This window comes from Corapipo altera, unplaced genomic scaffold, assembly GCF_003945725.1.
Source record: "Corapipo altera isolate COAL_440 unplaced genomic scaffold, ASM394572v1 2, whole genome shotgun sequence".
Classification (NCBI taxonomy): domain Eukaryota; kingdom Metazoa; phylum Chordata; class Aves; order Passeriformes; family Pipridae; genus Corapipo; species Corapipo altera.
Genome location: NW_020884890.1, coordinates 11,248,051 through 11,262,985, shown reverse-complemented (window position 1 = coordinate 11,262,985; position 14,935 = coordinate 11,248,051). Strand labels below are relative to the sequence as shown.

General features: G+C 42.5%; 1 protein-coding gene across 1 annotated transcript; it reads right to left on the bottom strand.

Moving 5' to 3' along the window:
• Positions 1-757: 757 nt before the first annotated feature.
• PRSS35 (serine protease 35) lies at positions 758-13,312 on the bottom strand. Its single transcript, XM_027645063.1, has 2 exons — positions 12,992-13,312; positions 758-6,302 (listed from the first exon to the last, which is right to left on the bottom strand). The coding sequence occupies exon 2, from the start codon at positions 6,285-6,287 to the stop codon at positions 5,046-5,048; it is 1,242 nt and encodes a 413-aa protein (XP_027500864.1). The 5' UTR covers positions 6,288-6,302; positions 12,992-13,312; the 3' UTR covers positions 758-5,045.
• Between the last annotated feature and the right edge of the window lie 1,623 nt (positions 13,313-14,935).

Sequence of the window (14,935 nt, the reverse complement as noted above, 5' to 3'; positions counted from 1 at the left end):
ACTTAAGATAATTCTAAGAACTAAGATTGTAGTATTTTCCACACTTCTACTTTGGCCTAGTTCAACAGCTCTCTGAGGTAGAAAGTATAACTATAGCAAATAGCAGAAACAAAACTAATTACTTATTTTAGAATTAATAAGTTGTGGCATAGACTATGAGTCATTTCCTTACTGAACTAATTTTGTTTTTACTCATCAAATTTCCTCATGGAGTAATTATCCTCAAGACAGGAAGGTTTTTTCCCAGAACAAATTTAAAGAGACATTAGCATCTTCTAAGGTCACGTCCCAGATGATTCACTGATAACACATTACAGGCATTTACAGAATGAAGTTTGTGTAATACAACCATAGCTAACAAACTGTATCATGACAGAGGAAAAGAAAAACAACAGAACATATTTATTGGCATAGCAAGTGCATCATATATCTTAACATAGTAAATGTTTGCATTTATTTTCTCAAATGAATTGTCGTCTTGTGCAGCTAAAAATATCATGAAGTTTTCTGTCAGTCTTTAAAAAGTTAAGAACATTAAAGAAACATCAAAGCTACCTCTGGACGTTTTTGACCTAGATATTCTGACACTCAGAGCAAAAGGCTGGTACAACAGGGACCCAAATATACTTCTAAATCCTTTGAGATTAGAGTGAAATTTTAAGCTTTCAATTTAATAATATTCTTTATTTTTCCCCCAGTCATTCTGTAATCCAGTAATTTGTAGATGGAAGTATCTCCAATATTCTGTGCTTTAAAATTGGAAGCAGTTGATTAAATTTGTATGAAGATATCAAACACAAACATAATGTATTTGAAAGAAAATTTATTGGCTAGAATTTCTAGGTACATGCAAAAAAATTGAGCCAACATTTAAATGCCTCAAGTTGGAGATTTTTTGTTTTATTTTTTTTTCCCATGGGAAACAGCCTTTACAGGAATAACAACAGAAGGTCAGGTTTGAGAAACTCCCTTTACTCACTACACTCTTGGTAATCCAGTGTATTGGGAGGTTCACACTGCCAAGCCTTTAGGTCAGAACACGGATCTGCTGCTTTCCAAGGATCCTAAATGAACAGAAGTGTAATCCCTGCAAATTCAGGCAGGGATTGTAGATCAAGGTCAAAAACCCCTGCCTGCTAGGGGTCCCTGCCACAACCTGAGCCCTCTCACAGCCCTTTCCTTGTTGCTGTTGGCTGGGAAGAAGGGCCTCATCTTTAACAGCAAAAGGTTGTCCATGAAACTTGTGAATTTCACATTTTAGTTTATACTGTTAAGTCTTTACCAGCTGCCTACTCTTTCTTACAATAGGTCCCTCTGCTACCTTGCAGCCATTTCATCTGTTACTTTTCACACTTTCTTTATCCCTTGCATACCACATCCATCTCCCCAGTCTTCCATACCCTCTACTTCTCTTGTTCTCTCTGCATTGTATGCTATTTGCTGCCAGTTCATCCCTTATCAGCAGAATAGAAAGAACTCCCCAGCTACTTCTCTCCTCCACATGTAGATGAAATATTTTTTTACTTAAGCCATATTCGTGCTGATTCATATTCCACACAGACTCATAAATCTGCAAAATTTAGATGGTAAGTTATGAACTAAGTCAAGGAGTTTCTTTAACCAATTTTTAAAGCACTGGGTCCTCTATGCCTCAGATAACAGAAATAATTTTGCTATGTAACCCAGTGCTTTTCTTTTGTTGAGATAATAACAACTTAATTTTTCACATTGCCTTTAAGCCTCTTGACTTCCACTGTATGTCTCAGAGCCTCAGATTAAACACATGCACAAATACCTTGCAGAAGCTGGTGTGTGTGTGTTAATGTGGGCGTGTTTATCTTTGGCCCAGAAAAAAATTTACTTTTTAACTCCAGTAGCCCCCCTAGCAGAAAAGAGATTTGACTGAATATGGTTTTTTCCTAAAGCCAGGAATACAGTTAAAGATACCAACTCTTGTGTAAAAGCATTAGTACTGATGAAAACAAATGATGTACAGCATGGTGCCTGAAAGAGGAAAAATCCTTTAGGAAAACATCATAAGGCTCGAAACCCAACCTTGGTGATGGTGTCCTAGACAACAGCAAGATCTAACCTACTAAGAACACTCCCTCCTCATATTTTCTCATCAATAACTAGATAGCAACTGCAGGGTTTTTAAGGAAATCTGAGATGATCAAGGCTCAGAAATTCTTGACCCCTTTGCAGTGGTTGGAACCAAAAGCTCTACGCAGAACATTGAACTCCTGGGATTGTGTGTAAGTACTCAAATTTACTAACTACTCCAGAAGACCCTGTAGTAGGTAGTACCAATGCCTACATTAAGTATTTCCTGCTCTATTAGGCCAAGTGACAGACTGAAATACTGCCTGGCATGCAGAGATAATAGGAATAACATTTTGTCTGGGTTTTCTTATGCTTGCATTCCCTTGCCTGGAGGTGCTGACCCAATCAAAACAGCACATGCTGTTTCTACACACCTGTACATTTGCATGTGTTTGTGCATGTGCACTCAGACACAGAGGTTTGTATAGATACAGATATGTGTATATAGTTTTGATTAATTTTTATGTTGCTCCGGACAACCTTTTTAATCTCTTGGTACCATAAAATGAGGCACTAAGCATTTAATATTTATTCTCTGGGGATAAACATTTGTTATCAGCCTGGTATGAGAACTTCAGGTCACAGCTGAGATATTTATAGCAGATGATTATCATAAGAAGACCTTTTGCAAACTGACATCAACATTTTTCATTCTTACCTTTTTCCAATTCCCAAACTGATAAAGAAATGCATTATATTTCTGCTCCCAAGGAACGCACCTAAATAAAACTCAACAAAATAAAGAATTTACTAAGCCACCTTATCTTGATCAGTTTTGGACCCAAATCAACAATGAGGATAATTGTAAAAAATCCATGGATTTGGGTTGTCTTGTATTAGATTAATGATGTGGTACCTTATTTGTCACAGTAACTATGGAAAAAGGCACTCAAGAAAAACATTACAGAGCTGACTAAAGAGTATTGTAGGCCTGTTGCATAGAACAAGAGTATTAAATACTGGACTGAGGTGATTTAAAATTGCTGTCAGCAGAGCCATGTATCTTAATAGAGATGTTAACAACAATAAAAAATAATTAACCCTAAAATCTTAGAGATTAATTTCTGAACTGTAAAAATTATTATTAGTTTCCTGCAAACAATCACACAAAATAAAATTTAAAAAAAAGAAAATAAAATAAAAGTGTTCCCTGTTCCCTGGAAAGACATTAAAAGAAATAGTTTCTTTAAAGTGAGATCTCTTCCAATTAATGAAATATTGTTAGAGTTATGATATGGATGCAAGTCCTAAATTTTTATGCTTTGGCAATGATATGACAAAGAAAGTTGCCTGCACATTCAGTGTGTCAGGTTATATACTTTCAATCATCTAAAAAAAAAAGTGGGTTATTAAAAATCATCTTATTTCATCAAAAGATATTACAAGTATGTTTTAAAGATTCCAACAAACAGATAATATTTTTAAAACTTGTTATATTTTTTTCCTCTGCAAAGGAAGAAAATGTATTTTGGTCAGCATAAATTTATGGTAAAAAAATTAAATATTATGGTGGTGAATATTCTAAAAGTATTGCAACCCAAAGGATATGATCAGAAAGGCACAGCATCACTTAATGTTATTAGATTAACGTAGCACCATAACAATTCTGTGCGCTTCAGAATCTTGACACAAAATAAAAGATATAGACTTTCGTAGCAATCATCAATTTTTAAGTAGGTGGTTTGTGTTTAAAGGTGTGTAAAAGTCAACCTCAGTTTTTTTTTCATTAAATATATGGTTCTGCAAACATATTGAACCAAATTATTTGCTAACTGCTGCTGCTACCTAACAAGATACCTGTTATAATGTACAGGGCATTTCTAACATTCAGAAAGTGCTATAATTTACTAGGGAAAGTTGGAGTCTGAATATGACATGATTAAAACCACCCACTTTGCAAAACTGTATGAAGCCAAACTAAAATACTGATTTCCAATGCCCAGTGTAATACATACTATCCTATCTATGAAGCTGAACTCAGATAAAAGTAATTTATAAAAACTGAAGAAATGTTTAGCACCCAAAAAATATATAATCTGGGATATTTAAATGATCTAAGTGATTGTCAAATAGCCACTTCAGGAGTCAGTGACTTCTCCCAATGGCAAAGCTAAACATTTAACTAAGAACTAAACCTACAGCTCTCCAAATACTAATTTTAATGCAAATGCATGTGTTTAAGACTTCTATAACTTCTCAAAGAAAATTCAAAGGCATTAAATTATTTCCTGATGTTTCTTCTTCTTCAAAACATGGAAACTTCTATGTTGGTTAATTTCTTTTTGCTGTTTTTACTGAGCAATGGAATGAAATTTGTCTAAGGTCTAACCCTCAGCTACATAAATTTGAAATTTCCATGGAAGTGTTCCTGTGGCAACCAGAAGAGGAAGTTTTCCAAACTAACAAGCGTGAACTATACTGCTGCTTCTCAACATAGAGCTGTGGTCTTTAGAGAATGCCAGAATAATGTCTTATTCTCGTGCAGTTCTCTGAATCATTCTGCACATACAGTAATATGCTCTACTTGAATTTGAAAAATTGGAACAGAACCCTGAGAAAAGTAAATCCATTGGAAAAAAAATAGATATTGTTTAATAATACCAGTTGGGGATGTTTCAACCCTTCCATTTGGAAAAAAAAATGACTAACAGGTGCAGTCACTTTTTTTCTCATGTGAATGATTTGAATTTATCCCAGTTGCAAACAGAAATATAGTTTGGGATTTTAAGTGCATCTCTAGGGTTGATTACAATTAGAAAGATTTTGTTTGACAATTCTACCCATCCCCCAGCATTTCAGCATTCCTCAAGTTACTATAGCATTACTTGTGAGCTTTGAGTTCAAAAACATTCTGACATGGAGTGACGTTCTTCCAGTAACTGCTGCAGCCGACTTTCACTCTATGGCAGTACAGGTGCTAAGCAAGTAAGGTTCAGCTCTCTTCAGCCTTGTGTGCAATTCCCATCATTCCCATGCACCCAGAAGCAAATCTGGGCATATTTGAGAGGAGTAATTCTTACTGCTACATTGTAATCCTGCTGCTCACCATTGATATCCACCCACTGATGGCCTGAGTAAACAGCAATGATCTTGCGTTTCCACTTCTTTTTGTTCGGCTCCTTAAGACGGAGATAGATGCCAGATCCAGTGGAGCCAGGCTCAGCATCACAGTACTGGTAAAAGAGATCATTGGACTCATCAGATATGCTACAAAATCTATAGACCAGCTGCCCAGACCGATCATTGTCAAAACCTGAGAAGTGGATCATGCTCCCAGGCATCATTTTGATTGTTGGGCTGATTCCCAGCTCCATGTATTTCCTTTTGTGGGGACGCTTGAGCTCAAGAACAGCATAATCATAATCCAGGGCAATATCCCCAGAAACACCCTTAAACCAGCCTTTTGGGATGTGGGTACTCTTCACTCTGGTCCACTGGAAGGAGGGCATGCCATCTGAGGTCCCTTGCTTCCTCCCAGGCCTCCTCTGCCTTTTCCTGTCACCTTTGGATTGTTGCCTTTGTTCTGTGGCAACTTTGGGATCCTCTTTGGCCATAGAAACTTCTCTCCTACTTCTTTTAGTACCTTTGCGTTTCCTGCCATTGCCTCTGGATTTTGTCTTCATCAGGCCCACCCTCAGTCTTTTGCTGCCCTTGACATAATCCTTACCATTGTGCAGACAGTGGGCTGCTGTCAGCACGTGCTTGGGGGAAATGAGAATGCCACTGCAGCCAGTGGAGACCTTCACAGCTGTGTTGAATGGAAAGTTGGTCATAAACCGCTTGTCATAGATGCTGAACCTACTGTCCGTTCCATATACCTGCCTTTTCTTTCTCAAAGACCTTTGTGTGGTTGTGTTTCCAGCTGGGTCAAGCACTGCTCCGAGGACATTCACTTCAGTCAGGGTCCGCGTGCCATTTTCAAAAACAGTCTCATAGGATAAGAGGTCCTTCAAGTCAGACAAGCTTGGCACTGGCAGTTTTCTTTGACACTCAATTCCACATACACTGTTCAGCTCTAATTTGGTTTTTGCTTCAAATTTAGGGCTGTCAAGGGAGAAAGTTCTTTCTCTCACAATCTGAGGAATCTTCTTTAAGTGCCAAGTAAAATCTTGTTCAGCTTCTGTTCCATTACTGAGACCCAATATAGGTATGAAAAATATGAATAGCAGTAACATGTGCTCCATTTTATTTAATTTTTTCTAAAACAAGAAAGAGAGATTTGAAAATACACTTTGGAAATATACACAGTTATCTTAGTATCTTCAAAGTATAATCATGCAATATTAGAACTAACATCAGTGGAACAGAATTCAACACTCCGCTCAAAATAGAAATGCCTCAAATATTTTCCTGTATTGCCTCCAACTCTTCCAATGGTCTCTAGCAAGATGAATGCAGACAATTCAGCCAACAACCATGCTGAGCTACCTACTGGAAGGTGAAACCAGCTGAGTTTTACCTGCTTTTCCCTCAGTGGAGTCATTCCGCTCAGTGGAGCATAGAGCAACCTGGTTTTATTTATCCCATAGAAACACAATTATGTATTATGTTTCTGCTTCTCTTCTCTATGGTTGAAGGTAGAACATAGCTGAAAATCACCAATGTATTCAAAAGTTGGGATCCAAGCAGACAGACAGACCACACTTGTGAGACCCTTAGGAAACCGGAACAGTTGTGCTCTTTCATGTGATGGCCACAAAGTAAGACCTTTAAGTGACCTAAAAGTCACACATAGTTCTGCATTACCCACTGAGCTAAGAACTATGAATCTACCTATTATGAAAAATGGCACTTTGCTAATTGCTATCCCAAGGAACCAAATTAGGAAGATTTCCTTTCCTCTTACAAAGGTTATGTTGTCTTGATTGTCACAGTGCCCACAATCTGGGCACCTTAAAAGGTGTCACAGCCTATTTTAAACATTTTCAGCTTCAGTTGCTCTGAAGGTGTGGGTCTTCTGCTGATCCTGTATTTTATCTCCTCCCCTGTGTGCCATTGCCACCAAAACCTCATTCATTACCTGTGTATGGGTGTCTGAATCTCTCTCAGGATGTCAGAGAACTTAAAAATCCATGGTTGGAGGGGACAGACAGACAAGTGAGAAAAGTAGAATCTTGCTGGTCTAGAGGAGCCTACATATATATATATGCAGGTTACATATATATGCAGGAAAGCTCAGCCAAGTAGGAGGGACAAGCCTGCTTATTCACCACATGCCTTTTTCCTGTAGAATCCCACAAAGGCTGCAGGAACTGTGCTGTCTGTGCCTTATTGTCACATGTGGAATACCCCACATAGGTGAGGTGATGCACCACACAAAGAGCTAATACTTTCAATGGGAAAGACAAAATACAGTATTATTTCCATCTGTAGCTGGAAAACATTGCAGAAAAAAAGTAAGATTTTTAGAAGTCTGTGGCAGAGCCAGAAACTGAACCCAGAACTCTTGTTTCTGAGCTCAAAACATTACTGAAAAGACCATTTTTCTCCTTTGGCAGTAGTGATGTCAGTGGCATTATCCAGCTACTGGTGGCTGCCATTGGGAAACCTGTGCTCAGTTCCAACATCCTTCATTCCAATTACATGGAAACCTCAGCTGTGAAGAAAGAAAAGACCTATGATTAAACTTTAAAAGCCAAGCAATTCAAGGATATGTATGTGGTTAAACTCTCTGGTTTATATTGCAATGACAGTGTAAGCCAGGGCAAATATAACCACATTTTTAAATTTAGAATAATACAAGTGCTACTTCCCACTGAAACAGCCTGGTCACAGACTAGCTAAAGCTCTAGCATAAGAAATAGGAGTATGTGCAACATGGGAAAAGAAGTGGCAACATGACTTTTAAAGCTGGATAATGGACCAATGACTCCTACGGTTTTGAGGCATCTTCACCCTACAGACATAGTTGCTGTCTATAAGAAGTAATAATTATCATTTTTTAGCTAAGTAAGCACTACAGTTCAACCACAGCTTGTTGCTTCTGATGCCAAATTCAGAGGATGCTTTTGTTTTAGCATAATTTTGGCACTTTTTACCTTGACCAGCATGAAACACCAAGTTTGAGCCAGAGTTCACCTACTAGGATATACATAAACCACATTTTACAATACAGTATAAAGAAACCCTCCCTGGCTTTAAAGTAGCTAACTCAGGTTTTGGAAAAGATGTGTGGACTTCCCTAAGGCATCTGGAGATTACAGTGACTCACAGATCTAAGATCTGGGGTGTATGCAGTCATATGAAAAGGCACCTGAAGGTTTTGAATGCAGAGCAGAATCATCTCAGGTACAAGATTTTGTAGAGACAATACTTGTTCATAACAGTCTAAGTTATTGGTATAGCAGAAATGCACACATTTAAATATTAACTTTTAAATACAAAGTTGCCTTCAAAGTGTTGGTTTGTTTATTGCTCAGTTAGTATTAAATCTGAAGAGGAATGACTATTTTACATATGCCTGCATACATGGAGAGGATTTTACATAGCCACATCTCTTCATGTAGAGATGTGAACAACATAATTCGCCCATCTGCCTCATACTATAGGCAAAACAACTAATTGTCAGACCAAGAATGCCTGTGTAGAGGTGAAGTATTATCAAGCACCATTCAAATACATTTATGCACCAGGCTGGGGTGGAAAGCAGCTCTGTGAAGGAGGACCTGGGGTCCTGGTGGACAACAAGCTGTCCATGAGCCAGCAGTGTGCCCTTATGGCCAAGAAGGCCAATGGTATCCTGGGGTGTCTTAGGAAGAGCATTGCCAGCAGGTCAAGGGAGATGATCCCGACCTTCTGCTCAGCCTTGGTGAGGCCACATCTGGAGTGCTGTGCCCAGTTCTGGACCCCTCAGTACAAGAGAGACATGAAGCTCCTGAAACAGGTCCAGCAGAGGACTGTAAAGATGATAAGGGACTGGAGCATCTCTCTTATGAGGAAAGGCTGAGGGAGCTGGGCATGTTCAGCCTTGAGAAGACTGAGAGGGGATCTCATCATTGTCTATAAGTATCTGAAGGGAAGGTGTCAAGAGGATGGAGCCTGACTCCTCTTGGTGGTGCTGAACAATAGGGCAAGAGGCAACAGGCAGAAACTGATGCACAGGAAGTTCCACCTGAATGTGAGGAAAAACTTCTTTACTGTGCTGGTGACCACACACTGGAACAGATTGCCTAGAGAGGCTGTGGAGTCTTCCTCACTGAAAATATTCAAGAACTATCTGGACGCAATCCTGTGCCACGTGTTCTAGGATGACCCTGCTTGAACAGGGAGGTTAGACTGGATGACCCACTGTGGTACTTTCCAACCTTATCCATTCTGTGATTTTGTGATACCTAGGGATAAATTATAAGGTGTCAAAATAAGAAAATACTGTAATGACAGCATAAGAATAGCTTTCCTGGCCTGACCAAAGGTCTGCCAGGTCTAAGATCCTGTTTCTGACACTGGCTAAGTGTGGATGCCTAGGGTAGAGGATAAGAATAAGGTAACCATGTATGTCCCTCCTCCCTCATAGTTTCTTAACTTACAACCAGTTGTACCTGATGGACTTTAAAGCAGAGGTAGTTTCTGTAGTGTAGGGAAACCTCAGTTGATTTCTCTTCCATAGTTTGTCAGTCTTCCCTTGAAGACAGATAAAATTTTGTATCTATAATGTTCTGCATCAAGGAGTTCCAGAGCTTAACTACATGTATGAGGAAGCATCTTCTTTTCTTTATTTTCAGCCTGTCACAAACTAACATAATTTAGGATAAATAATATTAATGTGGAAAAGCTGGTTTTATTTTGCTTTACCCTAATATAGCTGTTGAACAAGAAAGTTTCTTATGTCAGGCTCAAGAATAATGTTTCTATTTTTCCCTAGAATATTTCTCTGTTTCTCAGTCCTTCCTCAGGATCTGGATTTTTTATATTCCTCTGTAGCTGAACTTTGTGAGCCCATAGGAAAGTTCAGTCACTAACTGCTAGTTCATATAGAAAGTCTGGGTTGATGTCATTCCACTGTGATGGCTGAAGTCTTCCTAGCTGGACTCATAACTAACTTTATAGAGAAGTTCACTTTTTTTTCCTCTCTGCTTTATAGAGAGACTTTCTGTAAGCAAATGGGTGGAGTACTATGGCCCCCTTCTGCCACTCTTTAAAAAGAAAAAAATGCAAACAGTCAAAGCACAGAACCCTCAATAAAAACCTTGGAACCTCCCATTTGAAACACTATACTCAAGTACTCACTACTCACAAAGGCATTCTTGGAAGCCAAGATTTTCTTCATTTATAATGAACCACTTGTCACTGGGAATGAACTAACTACACTTCAGTATAACTGGAAGAAGTCCAAGCTGAGGAACTTGATAAAAAGGGTGATTCTCATCACAGACCAGAGGTCCTACTAGGCAGCACTGTCATTTTCAGCCGGGCATTTAAGCTCTGTTTACTCACCCTCTCTCTACTGTTTGAGCAAAGCCAACTCCAAGCATGGGCAACATCAGCAGTTGCCATGGCCCAGCACAGGTCGCTGACAAGAGGGAAACACAGGGGCTCCTCTTGCCAGAGGAAGAGGATGTAAATGGCTGTAAAGACACCTTTGCAGGGTGAGGGAAGGGGAGAGAGAATACAGCCTCCAGGATAGGGAGGAAAAATCCTGAGAAGGCAACAAGCTGAATGCAAGAAAAAACCCTCAACCCTTTCTGCCATGCTGTTCTCCCGTCTTCCTCCAAATCCCAAGATGCTTGGCCCTCTCTTTTCCTTCATTCCTTTCCCATACAAATTTTGGGTTGGCTTACAATAATTAGAATTCTTGAGTCAGCTCTTTAAGCTAGGAAGAATTGCTAGAAGACAAGGTGGAACTTAGAAAGTGAGAGAGATCCCCAGCTACCTGAAATTGTTAAAATTCTTCCTCCAGTTTCCAAACCCAGATGTTAACAGTGAGGACTCCTTGTTTGATGGCATTCCAGCTGCCAGGCATATCCATGAAATTAAAACTATTTTCAGTTCTTCTCACTTCTTGCTTCCAACATCAGATCTTTCTGCATTCACAGGACAAAAACTACCTAACTTCTCAAGACATCCTTCAAGTATTTTGTCACTATAACCTACTTGACTGCAGCTGAATGTATCTCAGATGCTCAGGGGAAGGCTTGTAGTCAAGCAGAACTAGAATATGTTTCTCTTCAGACTACCCCATCATGAATTTACATGTCAGTGTAGCTCAGACAGAAGAAAAGTTCTACCCAGTTACCTGGCAGTTTTTATCTTGGTCTGTTCAGTGCAGCTTCTGCTCTGGGGTTTCCTTCTTATTGTAGGAAGGTCAACACATTTCAAACTAATCTTACATAATTTTAAACACAATTTTCAGATCATAAATTGATAGAGGCTGCTACACTAACCATCTCCTTTAACTGCTTTTGGCCTCATTTTTGAAATGAAATTTGGAACTGACAGTTCTACTCTGACAAAGCAAAATAAAGAACAAATTTTTGAAATCTCACATTCCCTGGTAGAAACCACTACCCTGACCTTATCCGCCACTATCCCCCGTTCCCTCCTCTGGGTGAGTTCACTCCATGTTCATCGATATCATTCTCTGCTCTGACTTACGGGGAAAAACCCACTGCCGATCCTGGCTCTTACAAAATTTAAGCAGCTTCAGTACGCATAGGAAGAACTAATTTTACACGGCAGGCGTAACAGCTCAACACTGCGGGGAAATAAAGAATCGGCGGTAAATGGACAGGGGTTTCTCCTCCGACGGGGCTTCCCCGCTCCCGGCCGCGAGGCGGCGCTCCCGGACAGCCGGCAGCGGCTCCATCCCTTGGCTCCATCCCCCGGGTCCCGGGCGGGCTCCTCCCGACCCTCCCCGCCGCTGGGCTCTTCTCCCCGCTCCTCCGGGCCGGGAGGAGTTGGAGGTGGAGGGGGAAAGAGGTCGCGTCCCGTCCGCTGCTCTGCCGCTGAGTGACTCTGGGGGTCTAACCCTGCCAGCCGGGCAGCGGCTCCGGGGCGGCAGCAAGCGGGCACCGACAGGGAACCGATCGGAGAAACGGCGGGGAGGGATGGCTTTGCCAGGATAGCCGCTTTCCCACCGCCCTCTCCGCTGTTGCCGGCCGCTCCTATGCGTTCGCGTGTTAAAACCCAGGGCTTTCCCGGAAAAAAGGCGAGGATTTGCGGAGGTAGGCTTTAATTCTACTGCTCCTTAGCCATTCCCTGCTTTCCGCGGGAGGCTCTGCTTTTCCGCTCCTCATCCAAAGAAGTTCCCCTTCTACAGAGCCTGCAAGTCAAATACCTTGGCACGGCTCTTTTATTTTTGCTATTCCAAGATAAATCTGCTTCCAGCAGTGACGAATCTGGATGAAATTAGTGTCAATTCCAGGGGAGCGGCGGGGATGGTAGCCCGAATACTGAGGCTATGAATCAGAATTTAAGGAGAGTTTGTTTTGAACGGTGAAGAGGTTCCTTGCCTGCTCCCTGCAGATGGCACAGCACAGAGATAACCCCCCGAAAGCCCAATAAAGATGCCCCTTGCCTCAGTCCCGTTAAGCCGTCTTGTGAAACTGGCTTTAAATATTAAGAAACAAGTACCAAAGAAACGTGTGACGTTTTAGTCCTATCAAAAATATATCCATAAGGCTAAAGAGGCAGGAGCTTTATACAAAACCTCCCAGCTGCCAAACCCAAGGTACTGACATCGCTCAGCCTCATCAGTTTTTTAAAACGACCCGCGTTGGAAGAACGACATCGCGAAGAGTATCACCTAGAGACGCTGGTTACCTCGGACTGCCCGGTCCCCGGCCCCGGGCAGCCCCTTCAACCCCCATCCCCAGCTCCTCTCCTGCCCACCTATGTCTCTGGGGGCTGCCTCTCCCCCTGCGGCCGACGACAGGAAGGGTCTTGGTCATACCTGGCACCCCTCAGGACGGACGGAGGGGCAGGCGGCGGCCGCAGCCCCGGGGCACAGGCTCCCGGCTCCCCGCTCCGCGCCGCTCGTCCACCGCCCAGAGCCCGCGGCTACTGAGCACGGGGCGGGGGGAGCGGCCAGGTCTTCCCAGGAGGGGGAGGGGATGGAAAAAGGAAAAGAAAAAAAAAAGAGAAAGAAAAAGAAGGCGAGAGGGAGGAAGCCGGGAGGGTGCGAGGGGGAGGGCCGAGGGGAGCGGAGGCAGATCCCGGTGTCTCCTTGGATGGGAAGGGAAGAAGGGGCTCTGCCTGCGGGGCGGGGAGTCGCATCGCCCCGGCAGCGGCTTCCTCTCGGCGTCGGGCGGAGAGCCGGGATGACCCGCACAGGGACGGGGCGGGAGAGGCTGCCGGGACGGGGGAGCGAGGCGGGGACGAAGGGGGAGGCGGAGGGACTCCGTCCCAAGGGAACAGCAGGAGGGCTCGCACTGGCCGCACCGTGCCACCTCTATGGGTGGCGGGACCGGGTGGTGCCCGCGGGGAGGGCGGCTCCGCCCTGAGCCGCCGGAGGGCTGCTGGGGGAGGCGAGGAGCGTCTGTTGGCTCCTCAGGAGGCTCCTCAGGCCGGGAAGGGGCTTGCGGCTGCGGGGAGTGGCGTTCCCACGAACCCTGGCCTGCCCGCTCCTCCCTGCCCTCGCTCCCTGCCCTCGCCCCCTGTCTCTCAGCCCCACTCCTCTGGGGCGTCCCGCTCCTCAGGGACCCTCCCGACCCCCCTCCTCCAGACCATCCCTGCTCTTCAGGGCCTCAAAGCCAGGTGAGAAGCACCTTCCTCCTTTCCTCACCACTCTTCCTCTTTTTCTGCCTTCCTCCTTTCCCTCGATGCCCCTTTTGTCTCCCCTCTCAAGGCAGAAAGCTTTTGGGTAGTGGTCTCTCCCCATGAATCATCCCTTTGCACTACAAGAAGGTCCTTCCCTAAGTTTTCCACTGCCACACAAATGCACAAGGTGAAAAGCTCACTCACTAAGCACTTGTGCAAGTGCTTATCCTGAGCACTTTCCTTAAGTTCATTGACTGAAAACAGCTCACGCCAGATGAAGGCCCACTGATTTGCCAAAACCATCAGGAAATTTGTGGTGTTGCTGGAGATCAGAGTGAGATCTCCAGAGTGCTGTTTGGTTGTCTTAATCATAGGCATATCTTTCCTTTAAAAGTCTTAACTTCTGAAATTTAGTGGTACCAATTATGTAAACTGGTTGGAAATAAGACCTTGGCCAGCAACTGCAGTTTCATTTCAAAGTCTGAAGCTGATTTCTTCAAAATGTAAATTTTACTTGCAGTTCTATTTTTGTTGTTGTTTGTGTGCACAATTTAAAACCAAAGTGAAATAATAATAATTTGTGTGCCAGAGAAAATGAGCTGAAGAATTCCCCAGTGTAATTAACAAGACAGGACTGAAATGAGGGTAAGGCAGTTAAATTTTACAAGCAATTTCTTGAACATAAGAGCTTCCACATTGGGTCAGACAAAGTGCTTTGCTGGACCAATATTGTGTTGCATTAGTAAAGGCAATAATCCTCTTCAGCACTTTCGCTGCCACCAATATTTCAAACTCAGAGATTTTTTTAAGGCAGATGTAGTTTCTATGACTTTAGTAGCCACTAGATTTCTGCCAGGCACTTTCCCATCTTCCCTTTAACCTATAGATCTGTAGCACCTACAACTTGCTCTAGTAACAAGTTCCCCAGGTCAAACATGTGTTGTGCAAAAACCTGCCTCTTTTTGTGTACTTTCAACCTAGCTACTGCTAGCTTCATTTGATGCTCACTAGTTTGTTGTTATATGCTCTGTAATTCCTCTCCCACCTGAAGGATTCTATTCGAGTTAGCTGTGCTTCACATGAAATATGTTCCTGTTTTCCATCTTACTGCTGAAGTTCAGGGACCAGAACAGCATCT

Coding starts and splice junctions, on each gene's coding strand:
- PRSS35 (XM_027645063.1), bottom strand. CDS start 6,287: ATGGAGCACATGTTACTGCTATTCATATTTTTCATACCTATATTGGGT.